Source organism: Dermacentor variabilis, chromosome 3 (genome assembly GCF_050947875.1).
Source record: "Dermacentor variabilis isolate Ectoservices chromosome 3, ASM5094787v1, whole genome shotgun sequence".
Classification (NCBI taxonomy): Eukaryota; Metazoa; Arthropoda; class Arachnida; order Ixodida; family Ixodidae; genus Dermacentor; species Dermacentor variabilis.
The window spans coordinates 146,442,536-146,462,547 of record NC_134570.1 but is presented as its reverse complement, the minus strand read 5'-3'; the positions used below and the strand labels follow the sequence as shown (position 1 = coordinate 146,462,547).

At 43.8% G+C, this 20,012-nt stretch overlaps 2 protein-coding genes across 2 annotated transcripts in view; one reads left to right on the top strand and one right to left on the bottom strand.

Moving 5' to 3' along the window:
- Nucleotides 1-20,012, bottom strand: part of LOC142576378 (lysosomal alpha-glucosidase-like) — a 165,933-nt gene that overhangs the window by 141,292 nt on the left and 4,629 nt on the right. The window lies entirely within an intron of this gene.
- Nucleotides 12,683-20,012, top strand: part of LOC142576379 (aldehyde dehydrogenase 1A1-like) — a 30,040-nt gene continuing 22,710 nt past the window's right edge. The window contains exon 1 of the mRNA XM_075686486.1: nucleotides 12,683-12,840. Within this exon, the coding sequence (XP_075542601.1) occupies nucleotides 12,802-12,840 (39 nt within the window). The 5' untranslated portion in view covers nucleotides 12,683-12,801. The remainder of the gene's footprint in view (nucleotides 12,841-20,012) is intronic.

The window sequence follows — 20,012 nt, the reverse complement described above, 5'->3', positions numbered from 1 at the left end:
CTGGCTGGCAGAACTAGTCACTCTAACAGAATTACAGAAGCATATCTGGATTGGCACAAAAAAAATTCTGAAGGGAAATCATCATCATGAGCAGCCTAGTTTATGTCCACTGCAGTACGAAGGCCTCTCCCTGCGATCTCCAATTACCCATGTCCTGCGCCAACCGATTTCAATCAGCACCCGCAAATTTCCTAATTTTGTCGCACCACCTAGTCTTCTGCCTTCTTCTACTGCGCTTCCCTTCTCTTGGTATCCATTCTGTCACACTAATGGTCCAACGGTTATCTAATCTGCGCATTACATGACTTGCCCAGCGCCATTTCTTTCTCTTAACGTCTATTGGAATATGGTCTTTACCCGTTTGCTCTCTGATCCAAACCGCTCTCTTTCTGTCTCTTAAAGTTATGCCTAGCATTCTTCGTTCCGTCGCTCTTTGTGCGGTCCTCCTTAACTTGTTCTCAAACTTCTTTGTCAGTCTCCAAGTCTCTGCCCCATATGTCAGCACCGGTAAAATGCACTGATTGTATACCTTCCTTTTCAATGATAACGGTAAGCTCCCAGTCAGGAGCTCACGATGTCTGCCGTATGCGATCCAACCCATTTTTATTCTTCTCTGAAATTCCTTCTCATGGTCAAGCTACCCTGTGATTAGTTGACTAAGGTAAACGTACTCATTCACAGACTCTAGAGGCTGACTTGCGATCTTGAACTCCTGCTCCTTTGCCCGGTTATTCGATTATTCGCTGACGACTGCATAATATATACAGAAATGACAAGCCCTACCGACATTGCTCACCTGCAGTCTGCCCTCATTAAACTAACAGAATGATTGATGTGCTTTATGACAGATGCAAATCAACATAGATAAAACAAAATATTGTAAGTTCAGCCCATGATTGAAAAGAACGGTCAATACATACGCAAATAACAATGTACTAGTTGATTCAATCTCGATATTTAAATACCTAGGAATAAAAAAAGTCTACTTTAACATGGAACAATGATAGAGAAGACATACCTTCAAAAGCATTAAAGAAACTCGGCCTTCTCAAGCAGCGCCTTCGCCTCGCCAACCATGACACTAGACTATTAGCATAAATCTCGCTCATGCGGCCTTCGCTGGAATACGCTTCTACTATCTGGCAGCTTCATCACGTCACCTGGACTAATAATCTCGAAGCGGTCCAAAACAAAGCAGCACGATTCATCATGTCTTCCTATTCACGATTTCAAAGCGTCGCCAAACTGAAAGACGCCCTCAGAATGTCATCACTTGCCATGCGCCGAACATTTACCCGATTATCTTCTTTTCACAACATGTACTACAGTAGCATATTGTTTTCCCGCTCACATGTTTTGCCAGCACATCATATCTCGACCAGGTTAGATCATGAGTACAAAGTCAAACCAATTTTTGCTCACACTGAAAAATACTAGAATTCACCTCTCATATCATCAATAGATGAATGGAATTCATTGCCATCTAGCATTGAAACTACCAACGACTCTCAATCCTTTCAGTCAGCGCTTTACTGTTTTTTCGAACTTCAAGGCATTTTACAATAGTTTTACTTTGTGAATTCGTTACTGCGTGAGGTGTCTATTGTCGTTTTTATTAGCATTTAAACAAAGCACAAAAGTTCTCCACATGATGCTCTCATTGTCTTCTGAAGTGTTGCATAGATTGTACTTCGAAAAAAAAATTGTGGTATTCAACTCTCCGTGTTTGTACTGTACCATTGTTGTTTTTAGTTTCATTCTCCGTGCTACACTTGGCGTCGCATAGTCGTGTTTATTGAATAGCTGTATTTGCCTGCATTGTTACTATTCTTTTTATTGCTAAAGTGTGGGAGCACAGCTGAGCAAGCTTGTTCGGCGCAGATAACTCCAATGTAATGCCATGCCTGCTAGCAACTTGAGTTCATGAGTGACCTTGTGAAGACAAGGCACTATCACAGGCCTGAACGTTTCACGTTCGGTCACCGCCCTTTCTCTCTTTTGTTTTTGTTTTTTTTTTGCTTTTCTGAATCAGGACCTTGGCAACGGCTGTCAAGAGCGACACAAGGAAACCTGGTGACAAAAGTAGGCGCACCTAATAGTCAACGCTCTCCTGAATCTTTTGCGCACACGATCTTTCGAGAGACAAATCCATCCATGAGGGCGCAATCCCTCTCTTTACTAGCATCGAATGAGCCGACTTAAATGACAAGAGTTCCTTTTTTTTCTTTTGGCGCGTGCTGTAAGCCCAACACACATGTCATTCGCGGACCTGGGGCCTAAGGTCCAAAAACTACAAAACTTCCTTGTGGGGTAGCTCGTGGGTAAAAAGAAGGGCTTACCCGTCTTGTTTAACATTATTTAAAACCTTATTAACCGTACCCGGTATGAAGAGTCAAGCGTTAAAAATGCTAAACAATCACTGGCGTACCTTAGAACTTTTAAAATTTTCCCTCCACTAAAAACGTGGTGTAAAGACCGGCCTACACTAGCTAAAATATATCTAAGAGCATTGGAGTAAGGCAGGACCCAACAGAAATGCCGTTCCGCTGAGAAAACGGCTGGTCATTAAAGATAATACATCTAACCTTAAGATACTATACCGAAACATTTAAGAACTTACCCACTGACAGTCCGACATTGCTCTGGCACGGTATTGTACCGTTTTCCTCAATGCATGAATTCAAAGTCAAAAGTTGCCGCTTATGGCACTGAAGAGACTAAATCTACTATATCATCCGAGAAAGCATAACCAACATCTTCATTGCCATGCAAGAAGCTGCACTACTTCATCCGATTTCTTAGTCCGGAGTGGGCCGTTCACAGTTAGCAACTTCAATTTCTTCTGCAAGAATTGCCTTACGTTATGGTGCCAGCAACCACATTCACTGATAATGGTACTGAAAGCCATATCCGGTTTGTGCCTCCTTGCTGTAAAAAATACTGATAGACATTTCCATCTACTGTTCTCTGTACCTTCAGCGAGTGATGCAAGTGCCTGATTTTTATCAAATTCTGCAAATTTATTTTTACTCAGACTTCGCGTTTCTTAACAAGTGCACAGTTTTTCGAAACAGCCTGCATGCTTTTTCACTAAAAGAACGCCCTTGTAGACCGCAACAAACCCTTCTTCCTTGTCCGCCTGCAGAAGGCACAACTTCTTCACTCTAAAAAGTTTGTTTTCTTATGCGTGCGCATGCGTGATTAAGGATATATATACGCAGTTGTTAGTCAGCGCCAGTGTTTGTCTCGTCTCTTCTTTTGGTTGTCCTGTGTGTTTGTGCTAATTTTGTCACCTTAAATATTCATCCGTTATCGCTTCTTACAAGTACATACTACTCCTTCATTCGCAGTTTAACTCCTTTCAAGTTCACTTTCCTGAAGTAATTACCTGGTAATGTGCAGCATTGGGCTCGCTGTATTTGTTAAACATGCGTACAACCACCCTATTCGTGGCCTATCTCCCGTTGTCGGTGCGTTCCATGTTTTGAATTTTGATCATCATCATCATCATCAAAGGACGGCACGCAGGCTCACGTGCACATAGAAACCGGGAACACAATTAGAACCCTGGCTCTCATACACGTCTACGAGGCTAAAATAAAATACGGATTTGGGTTCAAATAGGCGCAAAAAGCAAAAGAGATTCATTGCGCTCTAAAGGTCTGTTACGTGGTTTAAGTTAAAGCAAAGAGAGGCCTTAGCACAGCGCTTGCGCGACTTTTAACCTTTTGAACCCTTGCTTATTATACTCCACATTTTGTTCAATTATTTCCAAGCTTCACTCGGAAGCGATCAAGTAAAATATTCATCGCAGATATGAAGCCGGATACATGACAAAAGTGTACTGATCTTGTTAATCTATATATAATAAGTCATATAATTATAACATTACTAATGATATTAATATCAATAATAATATTTATGTTGTCAGAGATGACGAAAAGCATCCGTGAAGTGTGTGTTGAACACCACGAGATGATATGTAAATTGAGAATGAGCACCCACACGCCAACCAATACCACACGATGCTACACATTTATCTGAGTGTTAAGGCAAACAGAAGCAGTTTTTACAACAAAGATCCCGAGAAGATGATTACTCATTATGCGTAACGTAGACATCTCTCCTTCTGCATCTAGCCAGGGCTATAACAAAAAGAAATGATTTTCCACATTTGTACCGCATCCGGTGGTTATAGGAAAAAACTAGAAAAGCAATTATCAACATGTGCTGCTTCCGGATCTGAGAATCTTGAAGCGTAACTGATGGGGCTGTTCCTGACGACCTCTGCGTATCGCTTAGGTTATTCACAGGAAACAGTAGTAATAGTAGATTAGATTAGATTGGACAGACAGACAGACAGACAGACAGACAGACAGACAGACAGATAGATAGATAGATAGATAGATAGATAGATAGATAGATAGATAGATAGATAGATAGATAGATAGATAGATAGATAGATAGATAGATAGATAGATAGATAGATAGATAGATAGATAGATAGATAGATAGATAGATAGATAGATAGATAGATAGATAGATAGATAGATAGATAGATAGATAGATATTGGCTGATTGACTAATGTATTGGGTTTGATTTCTCAAGGCCCCACACTATGAGAGGCTATAGGAGAGACACCGTAGTGGGCCGCTATCGCTAACGAATAGAAGCAGCTATTCTGCGTGCCCGCGTCTGCAAAAACAAGCTGTTCCCCGTCTGATATTGATCTCTGTGTCTGCGAAAGCTTCCAAATTTGCCGCCTCCCGCGGCGATAGCCCAGTTCTTGTGACATCGCTCGGCTGTGTTCGAAGTCGCGGCTTCAATCCTGGCCGCGGCGGTCACATTTCAATGGAGGCGAAATGGGAAAATGCTCGTCTGCATGGATTTAGGCGCACGGTAGACACGCCCCATGTAGTCTGACTTAAACCGGAAACCTCCCCCCCCCCCCCCCCGACACACACACATACATCATAGAGTGCGTTTCATAATCAGACCGTGGTTCTGGCTCGTAGCACCCCTGAACTAAATGAAATATTGTTGGAAAGCGATTGAAATTCCAGTTGACGCCGATTCAGAATTAAAAATCAAGTTCTTTATCACTATATGTAATGTTATTACAAAATTCAGCTACAAGAGGAGGTCCCGGAGTATTAGCAACCTCCTGTACATGGTACGCACGAGAAGAACGTCAAACTTGGTTATAGGAACGACAGTAAAAGAAAACAATAACCATAATGGAAACAAAGTCTTCTTGGGCAAGTTGGGAGTGAGAATGACGCGGTGTCACTGCGCACGGTACTCTATCGTGGCACTTTTTGCGTAAGTAGAGTATAGAAATGGCGTCTGACTGCTTAGATTTTTACTGCATTCTCTTCGGGATCAGCCGACATTTTTAGACTGTCCTATCTCCGGGATCGGTCCACATCTTTAAACTGCAGAATCCTTGCGGATCGGTCTATGAATGAGGCTAGAAACATACCGACGCGGATAAGCGGGAGTAACTCGCCAAGGGACTTTCTCTTTAGAAGAAAGGCTTTGTCTTTAAGTAAAGACTGTCTTGGAAATTGTCGCCGTTACTTCCACATGATCATTTTGATTAGACCTACGACTAGGCCTTAAACAAGAATTGCCGGTAACAGCTCAGTCATGTGAGGCCCAATTTAAGTGTGAAAAATGTTGGAGAGTGCATGCAATGGTACGTTCAACGTGCCGTGCTATGTAGGACCAGGAGTGTTGATATGAGGTCGGTGATTGGAAATGGTCGCTCACGCGTTCAGTGCCGCCAGCGTCGGTGTGAGAGTTGTCGCATGCTTCGTAGCTCGGAATCACTGAGGAGGGTGCAAGAAGACCGCGAAGAAGTTCCGCGGAGAAAGAAAAACGGCTGCTTTCCGGCGATGAAACTCGCGCCGACGGGAAGTCGCGGCCTCTCTGCTTCGCGGTAATTTGCGTGGTGTTGCCATAAGACGGGAATCGTTGTCTGGGAACAACCATACCGGGACGACGTAGATCTCCATGGAAGTGACAAACACAAACAGCCACTCCCAGTCATGTTGCTCCCAGTGCATTATAGTATGCGCTGCAGTGGACGTGGCAGAATAACTCGAAAAAACCACAACCAATCGACGTTATTGATAAAGGAATCAATGAATGAACGTCGAATAAAGAGACCAATCATTGAATTGTGAATGCAAAACATGAACCAATCAACAAAACTTTGTGAGGCGATATCGAAGCATACATGAAGCACAAACAAGAATAAAAGAACCGGTAATGCGCTTCTCAGTGTTTCTCGAGACGTTTGTAGACAATGCGCAGGCGCAAAAATTTGTTGAGGAGCGCCGCAACGCACTGTAAACAAGACAAACCGCGAAACAATCTATGACCAGATCACACTCTATACCGTGTGTTCCAGCTAACGTTCGCCAAGCTGTTCGAAAAAAAAATTAAAAGAAGGTGCGAAATACGATTAAAAGACTTACGCTGGTCGGTGGACAGATAGATACCTGGTGACCCAACACCATAGCTGTTAACATAGTACATTGTACCATGTTTTTTAACCTTCTGTTTTTCTTGTAAGCGTTCGGCTAATGTTTGCTGGGACCCCCGACATACGAGGTTGGTGGTCCCTAGAGACTGGAACCGCAAAACGGGAAGATGAATATTTTGGATTCACTTTTCAAGACCCAATGCGGTATCAGTATCAAGTGTTTATATAAATTAGGCCCTTATAACCAAAGATATTCGTGACGTAGAGTGCGAGTGTCATTAGTTGTCATGGTTATCATCATCAGTACGTTTACTGCAAGTCCTCAACCATCGGTGACGTGCGGAGGTGCTCCAGAGTTGTACCTTAATCGGTGAAACCCTACCTTCGCTTCAGAAAAGCGTGGACGAAATACGAAAGACTCCGCCCAACGGGTTTCTTTTTTCAAGCAAAACTCAGGTAAGTAATTAGCTACAGTTGGTATGGCGTCTCGTCGTGGAAACAGCACGAGAAACTAGGACTGAAGTCCACGCAACAGGAGTGCCGGTGTTGGTTGTGTCTCAGTACTAGTTTCTCGCGTTCTTTCCAGTACAACACCTAAGCGGGGGTTCCATGGGAGAAATACCGAATTCAGATCGTGCAGAGTGCATATCCTGCAATGAAAAGGCTCCATTTATCCCCAATCTGAGTCTCCTCCCATCGGCGACACACCAGAGGCGGCCACATCTCAGTAGGAGCAGTCTGCAGCGGACAAATGGGCTCCCGAACGTAACTTTAGGAATCGACACCTTCAAGTATATTCGTTCCTTGTACGAGCAATCTTAACGTTGGAACAACTTACTTTCAAGGTGCTTCAATGAAGTCATTTGAAGTTAGCTTCGAAAAGAAGGTAAAAGGGCACTTTATTCGGTTTTCTTTCTCGCTCGTTTTTTTTCCTCGTTTTGTTGTAATCAGTACGTGTATTTTTCTTAACATTCTGGTAATTGTGGGGGTAGTCTTATACACACTTGCACCTCAAACCTCCGCTATTGTTTATTCAGGGAAGTGATTTTTCCCTTCTGATTTGTACGCTAACCTGGATATTTCTTCATTACTATTGCGCTGTCAATTGGTTTCTTGGAAACTTTAATGTTGTATAGCCCGACAATTCTTCATATTATTGCGAGACAAATAAATAAAGGTGTCCAATGATTTACCCTTCCTTTCCTTTTTCACACCCATATCTCATTAACACGGTTAAACGGTGCCAGAGCACATGTTTAGCCAAATAGTGCTACTGTGCGCTGCAGGTAAGCGAAATAAACTTATTCTCAGCGTGCGTCATCTCAACCACACGTCTTACATTGCCCCGTCTCCGCGCGCATGCCACTTGCCACCGCTCGCATTTTTTGCCCACCAACAATCACTCTTTAGGTTATTATGTATTCTGTTTGATTCCATATCTCTCGGTTATAACGTAGCATGGCGACACAGCTTCAAATCGTCACTGCAGCTTTAGATATTGCAGTCCTTGGTGAGGAAACCGCATTCGTCGGCTCAGTTCAGGCCTGTATTTCAGTTTCCGCACTTAAATCGAAGAAAAAGAATCGAAAACTATATTGCTTTAGATCCTCTTTGTTATCCTATGCTGAAATGAATACGTTCGTTTCTTAGACGTGAGTCGTGTGCTGAGAGAAAGTAGCTCTTGCGGAGAAATGTTTTTCATTAATATTTCACATGAATATAACAGGGAAATAGTACGTACAATATAGTTATTTTTTTAAGTCAGTATATATTCGGTCATATTTTGCGGAGTAAGAAAAATGGAACATCTTCAAACTTTCTACGACACAAGGTGAGAAAGGATTAATGCTACACTCGTTTCAACATGAAGATTTACGGCTGTTGAAGCTGCGCTGATCATAAGGATAACCATGTCGTAGCAATATGATGACACAAAGCGCCCATTTCTGTGCGAACAAGGATAACACCAATAATCGTAATGTCCTCGTAATACCCTCGTATTGAACGACATAGGGGGTGCCTTGAATCAATAAATAAATAATAGACGTGGCCGGAATTCTCGGTTGCAGCACGTCCCGCTTTTGTTTAATTTTTTTAACCCAGCCGGTCGCTTAATCAGACTTCTGCATTAAAAAAAACATTCACTCCTTACCACGCTTGGTTGTATCCGCATTAACTGCAGAACATACAACACTACGAGACAGCCCAACTCTGTCGACCTTGGCCTAAACGCAAGTATGTACGCAATACATAAAAACCACGGCGACATGATTATATAAGTGGCAGAGTAAGATTATATAAGGAGAGGAGATTATATAAGTGGCAGTATAAGTGGGAGAGTCCGCATTGATTTTAATCTGCTGGACTTCCTTAATGTGCCCCAAAATTAAATTACACGAGGGTTTTAACGTAATTGACATTATTAGGATACTTCACGCACTTTCCGAGCTCTGTCTGTCTGTCTGTCTGTCTGTCTGTCTGTCTGTCTGTCTGTCTGTCTGTCTGTCTGTCTGTCTGTCTGTCTGTCTGTCTGTCTGTCTGTCTGTCTGTCTGTCTGTCTGTCTGTAACCGTTTTCTCGCCAACCGTTTCCCATCAATGGTTAGTTCATAGTCCATCGGACCAACCTGAGGAACTGGGTATTTGAAACTGCTCTTCAATTACGATATATATATATATATATATATATCTGCGTTCAGACGAATTTTCGGAATATATGTTCAACGCAGGCGTCACACCCAAACGCAAACTTTGTGGCGGTGCTGTCAGATGACGCAGCGTGTCGAGAGAGAAGTGCGAGAAAAGAGCCCGTATACAGCACGCCCCTCAAACATGACGCGTTTATGTGTTGGCCAAAAGGTGTGCCGCTGCATTGCATCTGTACAGATCATCGTGTCAACGGTGAAATTCGCCGTAATATGGGCTATGTCGGAATTTTCACCTTTCTTATACACCTCCATCGGAATGGACCCCGGAAACCAAAACCTATCGTGCCCGAGTGGTTTTTGCCTCTTTGCTTCCATCGTAATGCGGCCGGCCCGGCGTGGATCGAACCCGTGTCCTGCAGCTCGGCAGCAAAGCGAGCCGGCCACTTATTTACCGCGGCTGCTGTCTGTAATATATCTTCCAGAGACCCGAATGCAGCTGTGGGACAAAATCGCTTTTTCTAGCTCGTTTTTTATTGCCTACTGGTATGTTACGAACGTGAAAGGCATATCTGGAAATAGAAATGCCACGATTAGATGCCCAATGTTGCATCTCTATGTACGTTGCAGAAGGAACCATCTGCTCATGTTTGTTATGGTAAAAAGCTGCATTTCACTGCCCAAATGGAGTGCTGAAAAATGAATGTATGTACAGTACCTTGCAATATTGCTGCTGCATCCTGGATTGTCGCGCGATCACTAAGAATTTGAAACACATTCTAAGGTTGCTTCCCACCCTCTGTGACAACCCGGAGGTCGAGATCAGGTTAGTGTAAAATTTCTCGAAAGCGGATGACAAGAGTATGTGTAAACCTTCTCCATACAGCTCCACATTCACCGGAATTGATATCCGCAATGAATATTTTTGAGTAATCGCTTCGAAGTGAACTTTCAAAAAAAGAATTGAAGGTGGTGTGCAGTGTATTGTAAAAGTGGTCTTAGGAGGATGTAACTCCGTGTCGATTGCAATCTGTCCCGAAAGGCAGGCAGCTATCGTATTAGCACTTTGTTGTGCGTTCCGTCAGATACACTTCTAGTTCACGAGGCGTTATTGGAAATGTGACCTCAGCGATCACGTTTCATTCCTGGACCACGGCACATGCAGGTTTTCTTTTCTTTTTCTCGTTTACAATTACACGGTCGCTTCGGCAGGACTTTCGCTGCACACCCGTTCTTCAATATACCTCTTCAGTGACAGCGATAAGCCCCACTGCACGTCCCAGCAATTACTTATCCGGGACAGATAAGAACCATCTGGCTCGAGAGAATTCATCCCCTCGGTCCCAGCGACCAAAGTCCTGCTTCTGATACAATGCCGAGCGCAGGTGTACGTGTCACTCAGCAAGGGGGTGTGCACCTGAACCGTCGCCACCTGTTTGATTCTTCACGTGTGGACGACCAACAGTTACCTTACGGAAGGGTTGTTCTGTTTACCTCCGGTTCTTTTCATTAAACTTGCAGCGAAAGTTGATGACCTCGGCTGCTCTTTTCCTCCACGCCGGGAAAAACAAACAGCATGCACTACAAGAGACTTGCGGCTTTCCCTGCAAAATTTTTAAATAAAGGTTTTTCATGTCGCGGAATCCGCGCTCGAACTTCGCAGCAAGGCCGCATTTTTGGGGTCCAAATCGCTCGATACAACACTTGGCATTCTTACTTGCCTAGTTTGTCAAGAAAGAAAGCGTGAATTTGCCTTCGTCTGCGCCATTCGTCTGTGAGTGACGTTTCGAGCATGGTGGCTGTGTCACTTCCTGCATCTGCAGTACGGCGAAACATGGCCTTCGAAATTGGTTTTCATCAACCACTGGGGAGTGGCGATGAGATGAAATTTTCTTTTTTTTTTCACAATAACAGAGTAACAGTGCCAATGTTACAATGAGTGATCCGGATCACAGCATGCGATCTTGCTGCGAAATTATACAAAGAACAGAGGAGTGGTAAGCGCAACATATTTTTTTTATGATCCACTGGAACCAACGCACGTCTCTGTACTGTGCAAATAATTTACAGCCTGCATCTCGGCATTGCTTGTTCTATTCGGAAAGTGCGGGTCTATAATTCTATTTTGCAAAGTCTCTCGAGCGGACATCTCGCAAATGTGATCCGTTTGAAAAAGGTCTTGCAAAAGTGAATACGCGTAAATCACCGTATTTCGCTCCTCTTATATGCATTGTGCAGTTAAGATAGAAGGTAATAGTAGCTCCTCAGAGCCAACCAGAATTTGTACAAGCGTGCGCCTCTTCAATACCTAGTTCCACTGAACACAATGGATGGCCGAACGCTTAGGCGTTTACTGCGTGATTAAATTAGCTCAATCACGCGAATTCTCGAGAGTTTTGCAATGAGCACTACTTTTAGCGAATGTCTAGCATGCCTTGCCTGAGAGTGTATTTTACGTGATAAATTAGAAATATGGCAATACGTTCAGCTTGCTACGCAGTGTATATAGTACTCATAGGCACCGCATCCACTTTAAGTAGAGTATTAAATAATTTATTTCCACCAAACTACTCTCCAATTTATCACACATATAGCAACTATCACGCAAGTGCTGCTCAATGTTCTATCTTGTAAGCCTTATAATCACGCTTTGTATAACACCCGCGGTTCAGTTTTATTCGCGAAGTCCTGACACATCACTAGGCCGACATGGAACAGGTAACAAATAGTCATATATTCTGGCAACATTGCTGCAGCTATTTAATTGGTGCGTTTGAAAGCCACATCTCATTCTTTATGGCTGAAAATTGAAATATACAGCGAAGTATTAGTTTGCCTTTTTTTTTTTTTTTTGCAGTGAAAACGTGTTTTAGTATATCTCCGCGGATTTGCGGCATGAGTATCGACTGTTCGAGTAACATCAAAAACGGATGGTGCTAATTTTCGCCCTGCACCCTCCGCTTGAACTCTCCTTCGTGCGACTGTACTTGTACTAGGTTCAAGCAGAATGGAATCGAATCTAGATGTCAATTTATTCTTTCATGGCTTTCCCTGGCTCTCTCCGAATATGAACCTGTGCCGTCTCCACAATTAAAACCAAAGGCACTGTGCGCTTTGGGATGATCCTCAGAAAAAAAAGAAAAGGAAAAAAGAATGGGTGTTGTGGAAACGAAAATATCACACGCATGATTTTGCATAAGATACGCCCTGCTCCACAAAATTTGGCGCCTTCATGACAACATGACATCAGCTTTTCTCGTGGAGACGCGGTTTCGGAGAAACTACTTCACCAAGAGGCGTGCCCTCCGAGGTTGTCCGACGCTCACCGGTGTGATTGCAAATCTCAGAGGCATCAGCACCTCCTTTGAACGGTGATAGATGGCGCAGCATGTAGTTCCGCCTTTATTCCGCCTCTGCCTTTCCTTTTCATTATTTATTGTTTATTTTGTGCTGCAATTCTTTTTTGTTCACTTTCACCCCTTCGCTTTATCCCCGTCACATAGGCACCGCAATGCACCGGCAGTAGCAGTAGCGCCGCCGCGCAGACATCGCGGCGAGTATAAAAACCGCCCCTCGTTGTCGTCTGCTTCGCCATTCGACTTCTGGTCCTTTGGTGGTTCGGCAGCAGCAGCAGCAGCAGACGACGCATTCCCGCCCCCCTCCAGCCATGGCCCCCAACAGGAACCCACCCATCAAGTTCACGCAGGTAAGTCCCCCAGGAACGCGCGCACAGAAAAAAGAAAAAACAAGAAGAAAGCAACTCTCGCTTCGCTTTCTCCCTCACCACGCCTTCCGCGGTGGTTGATGCTGTTGCTCTTTCTTTACACTGCCGTTTTCGGCGCCACCGGTTTCCCTCGTGTTTTGAGACTCGTCGCCACTGTTATGGTTGATGTTCTAGCTTTATTTAACAATTTGGGCGCGGGTCAAGGACCCGCCCTCGCGCCGCGTCTCGATGCGCTGGAACTTTTCGTCTGAAAGCTGTGGATCCCGAACGCGTTTTCTGAGGCGCGGCGTTGTGTGTTGCTGTTCTCGGGAGCCGGCAGGCGCCGAAAGCTGGCTTCGAAGGCGTACCGCCCGCGGTGAAGCCATCTGCCGTTCTTGGCAGACTCCGCGCGCAATCCCGAAGCAACGCCGCAATCTAACGAAGTTGTTTTTCTTCCACGTAGTCGAAGGTACATATTGTTTGAAGTCCACTCTAACCAGCTCTGCAGTTGTAGGTTTAGAGTGTACATTAATACGAAATAGTAATAATTCTTTGTTTGTAGCTCGAAGGGACACAGACGAAGACGGGATGAGCGCTCTTCCGGTCTTCTAGTCTTCGTCTGTGTCCCTTTGGGTTACAAACAAAGAATATGTTACCGTTCCCACTCCACCCAATTGTCCATCCACTTGTAGTAATAATAATAATAGTATTAATAACAATAGTCATAATAATTATTATGACCAAATGGTTTTCTAAAGTCGCACATTATGCGACGGACGGCATTTTCACCTACGTTCAATCTGTTGGCATTCAACCGAGCATCACTGGTTAGCTGTAATGTAAGCACAACGCCGTCAGTTAAGTCTAGTAATTGCTCTGTAGTCTTCGCAGCGTGATTTGAAGTATGAGTAATAACACTGTACAACGCTCACGCAGGGCCCGAAGCCCAAGTTATTGTGCCTCAATGGCCGCGTTACGAGTCATTTGCATAATGGCTATACATGATAAAAACTCGTACAAGTTATATATACACAAGAAAAAGTGGGAACGTCAGTGTATTTTAACGCAAGTTCGACAGCGCTTTTATCAAAACCGGCGCTAGCTTCAAACCTCGTTCAAGCAGAGATGCGTTGTCAAGTCACTGGCGCGAATTCTTGAATTGCAATATGTGCGCTAAAGCGGTCAGTTGAGAAGTTGAATACCGAAGCATTTTCCATTAGTCAGTTGTCCATTTTCACCTCTTGTGCAAGTAATGTCCGGCTAGCTCTTCGAGTATACCAGCTCAATGAATAAATATTTGTGCTTCAAAACGCCAAGCTCGGCATGGTTGATAGGGTATACATACCTACAATCTCAGTTTACGGTTTATGCCATAGGTTATCGTTTAAAAAGTTTGTTAAACATAATTACGAAGCCAGCTTTATATAACAGCTCCACATTCACGCTCTGCAAATCTTCTACGCATATGTGTGGAGCGATGCCCCTTCCTTACGCACAGATAAATGGATCAAGGAAATGGCTGTTAGAAAAATTGAAAAACTCTGTCGTGCACCCCGTGCTTCGAAACTGTATAAGGATAGTCAACATTTAGATATGACCGCATAATTTGATTTGTTACTTGCTTTGTCTTGAAAGTGCTTAAGAGGAAGTTCTACATACGTATACACAGGCAGTCCCTATCTAAATACGTGGCAACAGATAATTCTTTTTCTCTCTCTGCTTCCTCTACACCGAATTTAGTGAAGTTTCTCGCATTTCAAAGAATAAGTTAGCCTACCAACTGGAGCAATATTTTTTGTATTTAGTACATCGATACCTTTTAAATACATCACTGGAACGTGCGAAATTTCATTACGCTCAAGTTTCAAGCTTAAAGCTCTTAACCACAGCAATAAAATATCAGTTATGTAAACTGTGCCTATTAAGACATTAAGCGGACCAAATTGATGAATTTTTCCGACTATCTATATTGTAACATTATTTTGCGAGCAGCACTTCTTTAAGTCCCTCGTATATATACATATATATATAAACTCTTATGTGAATATTGTCCGCTTCAATTGCTATAGCAGATGCACTTGACAGAACTGAGATATCTGACTTTGAACTGAGTTATGCATTCGCGAATTCCAGTTCTTCAGGTTTGTAAATTCGTTCTTTTCTTTTTTTTTAATCAATTCTCAGTTTTAACTTTGGAGCATATAGGTCAGTATTTTCGCTTCACACAGTCAGTAGATATATTGTGTTTGTCTTGCTTGCAACAAATTTCATTCAAGTCCGTTAAGCTGTTGTTTAATCATAACGTGTCAACGTTTCACATGTATTTAAATAAAGGGAGGGGAGCTGGGACCCCGAGCTAAAACTAACCCTTGACCAATTGGATGCAGCTGGACGGCGTTCATTAAAAAGTGCCCTCGCGCACGAACGATGTCGGACTCGTGACAGAAAGCGCAAGGGCTTTTCTTTTGTTCTTGTTTTCGTTTGTTAAAAAGCAAAGAAATGGAATCGGAACCACCGGTTCAGCTGACTCTAGACGGAGCTTTGCAACGTCTGGAAACACTGCACGTAGCATTCATTGTACGTACTTGGATATTTCCGCACTGCAGTCTCCCTTATCGTATATACGATGCCTTTCTCTTTGCTACCTACGTGGTTAGTGTCACGCTGGTCGCTACCACCCGTGTGCGAGGATAGGACGTTGGACCGCGTCAGTGACCACTGCTGCAGTGCATAAAATAACTGACGAGTCGTCCCAGTGCAGCCGTTATCTGGCCTTCATATTTATGCTGGCGTTTATCGCTCGACTCTGGAGGATTCGACTCTCCGTGGCTTGAAGAAGTAATGAGCGGAGTAGATTGTCGGTGCTGATTTGGGAAGGAGGATGATTTATTGGGATCCCCTTTGGAAACGGGGCTGGGAGAAAATAGCCACGTTGCCTGCTTGAGTTAATGAGGTACGTTATGCACGATTTCTATACTAATACTAGCTACATGTCCTTAACTTTCTTTTATTTTCCTGTAAGCCTCTATCTACCCTGTACCGCTACCTACGACGGTAATTGATCTGGTCGTGTCAACATATTCCTTTTTTTTTGTTTTGTTTCGCCACTGCTCTAAACATGGCGTGCTTATCTTGACTGCTGACAAGTTTATGTTTACGTGCACTTCAAATGCGAGTGTTTAAATCCCGACGCGACAGCAGCACCTGCTGCCAAATAACAACCCAACAGTCAGCATACAATTTCCGTTTGGTTTAAATATAGAACAAAAAGTTCATTTAAAAAAAAGGACTGCCCATCTAGTACTGTGAAGAGAGTTGCAAGCGAAGCTCGGGATCGACGGCTCTTCGTTGTCGTAACGCCTCGGCTTCGCGCTCCCCTCACGACGAGGTGGGCACGCCGTTGACGAGCGCTTTCTCGAGCGAGCTCCCGGTGGTGTTCATCAAACGCCGACTGTTATTCGGCAGAACGCACGACGCGCGGCCCGCTGCCTTTCCTTCAACGCAGACTGCTCTTCGGCAGAACGAACCAAACGCGGCCTCCCATGCATCTGACTGCGGGGCCTGAACTGACGGAAAACGGCGGGCACGAGGCGAGCGAATACGCGATCACGCCATTTGAGGGGACGCCTGTGATTGGCTCGCACCTTGCTTTTGCCTTTTTCATCCACGCTGTGGCAGCAGTGCATTCATGATCCCAGAAAACTTCCGGTCATGCATTTATGACAGTCAAGTTTGCCAAGAAAACGGAAGTATTTTGCGCATAATTTACTGTAGGCAAATATTCTTGATGTGTTCAGACATAAAGAAAGTGCGGCATGTGTAGATCTCATGTATGGGATTTTTTCGTGGCACTGAACAATAAAATTAATTTGTAGAACGTTCCAACTTCTTAGCAAAACTTATGCCAGCTGGAAGGTTCTCTAAATTTATAGGCTATTGTAACTTGCGTTGTTCCAGAGGGCTTAACCGGAAGTCTTCTGGGAAGCCTGTAAAGGGCACGTATGATGAACCGACACTGGCTGAATGGGCTCGCGCGGTGTTCTCGCAACCCGGAGATCGGTGGTTCGAATCCGCACACCGACAAGCAATTTTTATTTTCGCGCTGCTTCGGTTTTCTTCGTATGGCAACACTGACGCCGACACGAGTGTAGCAATATAAGATTCGCGTAAGTAATCGGCTTAGCCACGGAATTCGCATTTCGTAAGTGAAATGACAGCGCCGTTGGTGGCACTGTTTATAGATTTTTATAGCCTGGAAAGAATGTGCAACGTCTAGCTGTGTTCGCCTGTTTAACCGTAGATAACGGGATAAGAGCGAATGAGAGGAGAAAGGTGCTGAACTATCAAGTGAGAGTGCAAGTGGAATGAAGGAGAAGGCAAGGAGGTTGACGAGGTGGCAATATCTGGCTTACTACGCTAAGCTATAGAACGGGTAAGCGGAGGGCATAAGATTAAGAAAGAGAACGAAAGATATAGCCAAGCAGGCATTTTGTCGAACCCAACGCAGCCGCGAAGTCAAAGACGCTCGATATTTCTGGCAACAAATTTTCGTGCGCAATGAAGTGACAATGGGAGATTACACAATTTGAGGATAGAGGTGCCTGATGAACACCCAAGGAATATAAAAGCAAGACAGTTTATTTAGCGCTGTCATTGTAGAGACTGTTCGCAGTTATAAAGTCGTACCTCCAATCTCGCTTTGTAGGTATTAGGAAGACTAGATTCTAGTATGCAATCAACAAAAAAAAATGTAATTGCTGCACGTTAGAATAAATGACTGGAGACGGTTTCAGGCGAATTAGCTGAATAAGGGAAATGATATCGAGACTTGTAGACAAGAGCAAAGCAAGGCGATATCGACAACAGGGAACAATAGTTGGGGGCTCTTGACTCGATACCGAGTGGGAAAAGTATGGCGTGAGTAGTACGTTCAACTTAGCAGAGTGAGTTTGTGCAAAGTCGAGAGCAACAATAAAACAGAAGCCATGAAAGATAACCTAGCCATAGAGGCGTACTTTCCATCTATTCCTCTTTCTGTTTCTTTCTTTTATTTTATCATTTAATGACCTTGACTTTACCGATAAGACTATGGTCAAGTTAAGCTTAAAACAGAAGCGCTGTCTATTTTTACTCGTAATTTTTTTTCTTTTTTGGTCACGCTGTGCGCAACTTCTCCGACCGCGCCAGAAGCACTTCTTCAGTATTGCCTCCTTAACAACAACGCATGCCTACTAACATGAAGATAATCAAGCCGTGACCTAATATTTAGTGCTCGTTTACATTTATTTATTTATTTAAATGTATACACTATCTGGAGAAGCTTATGCATTAGCTCGCACACCGTCAACCCTCGAAGCAACATCATCTACACCAAGCTGTAGGAATGCTCCGTCTACTTTCTTCACGCAGTATATAATTATAAGTGCAAATTCACCAGCTTGCCTGGCTTGCTACGTTGCTGCTGCTACTCACACTGTTTGTAGAAGAATGGGTCACTGACCCCAGGTACGTAGATACTCTTACCTTTCCGGAAATTAGCGTACGGGTCCAGCGCGTTCCGGCAGGAAATGTATATACATGCATCCGTGAGGAACTCGCGCGCAGTTTCCCGGTTATGCCGCGCAAGCCTTATTGATTCTAGAAAGGTTGAAGTGTCAGGTTCAGCGTATTCGGCAAGACTCGGGCTTCTGGGCAGGCGTGCATGTCTAAGAGCTCGGCGCTGTGAGGCTAAGAGCCTCAGCTTTATCTGTAATCTAGAATTACTCAAAATTGTCTTAGGCGCATAGAAGCGCTTAAAATTCAGCGCTAGAATTGCCATCGCTTCGTCTTGGGAATGTACAGTTTTGATCATTGTTTAAGCCGTCTGGTTCTGCAAGGACTCCCAGTTATACGGAACAAACAAGGATGGTAACGCGGCCAGAAAAGCTACGTTCTTACAGGGTTCTCGGCGAATTCACAAGTTTGGTCAGGTACCACGAGGGTTAGCCGTGAATCCCATTTCAGAAGCACGCAGAGTCCGTCGAAAATTTTTACTGAGGAAGCCTCGGAAAACCTGAAGGCTGAACGCGACTTTTCGCTTAGCCAAATTATTAGTTTCGCGAACGGGTAGGTCCAGGGTTAGTATCGCTGACCTTGAAGCACAGTGCGAGTTGCACCGGAAGTGTTGTTTATGGGCCCAGCGCAAGGTCTCTTCAAGTAAATTAGGCAGCAACTGAGCCGCAAAGGATTGCATACGTGCAGGGTCGTTTTCGTGCGGCTCGTAACATGAAAGCCTTGCCTCAATTCACGCACATCGCCTGAGGTTGTCTGGACTAGTACACCGTCTAGACTATAGCACACAGACGCCAAACAGAAAAATGGTTTCCCATTACGCACAAAGTTCTAAACTAGACAAAAATTATTATTTTCGGTCACTGCTCTCATGTATTTGTTATCTCGGTTATGGGTTGTTCGCAAAGGTATATCTAACATAATGCCAGAGTGCTAAATCCACCAGCGTACAGCTCCGAATCACACTAACTTTAGAGAAATTCGGTAGCGGGCTTTGCTTCTCAGTTAGTTATGAACTTTGCGGTTGGGTATAATTCATTTCTTGCAGCTTTTACCATTTTTTTTTTATATGAAGTCTTTCGGCAGAAATCAAAATTCGGTGGCCGATAGTCAACGAGGCACCTCTGCATTTACCTGAAACTACAATAAAATGCGTTCTCCGTTTTTGAGTTGTCGTTATAAAAAAAATCGGAGTTCCTGAATGGCTGCCAGGTTCTCAATTCGCAAGGAAAGGTTATGTAAACTGTTCATCCACTAGTCTAACCTGTTATGTTGGATTGGCGGAACCTTGCAAAATCGAGAACCGAGAAACATTTAGCACTAAAAAATTTTGCTACCTGAAAGCAGCCGCACATATGCCTCGAATCATTACTTCGGACAGTGGACCGTTCAAATAAAATTTTGGAAACACGTAGGTCTTCACCGTTACCAAGTCTTAAAACAAGTTAGACCGCTTTCGTTTTATTGTTTATGTTATTTTTAATATATCTTCAGACACGTACACCCAACCATACTAAATTGTTTTTAGATGTAGCTCCAACTTATTGCCACTAAGTGCAGTTATGACAATCTTTTGCTTTATGCTTGTTTCTTCGTGTCATGCTTATTTGCCGCAGTGAACGGAA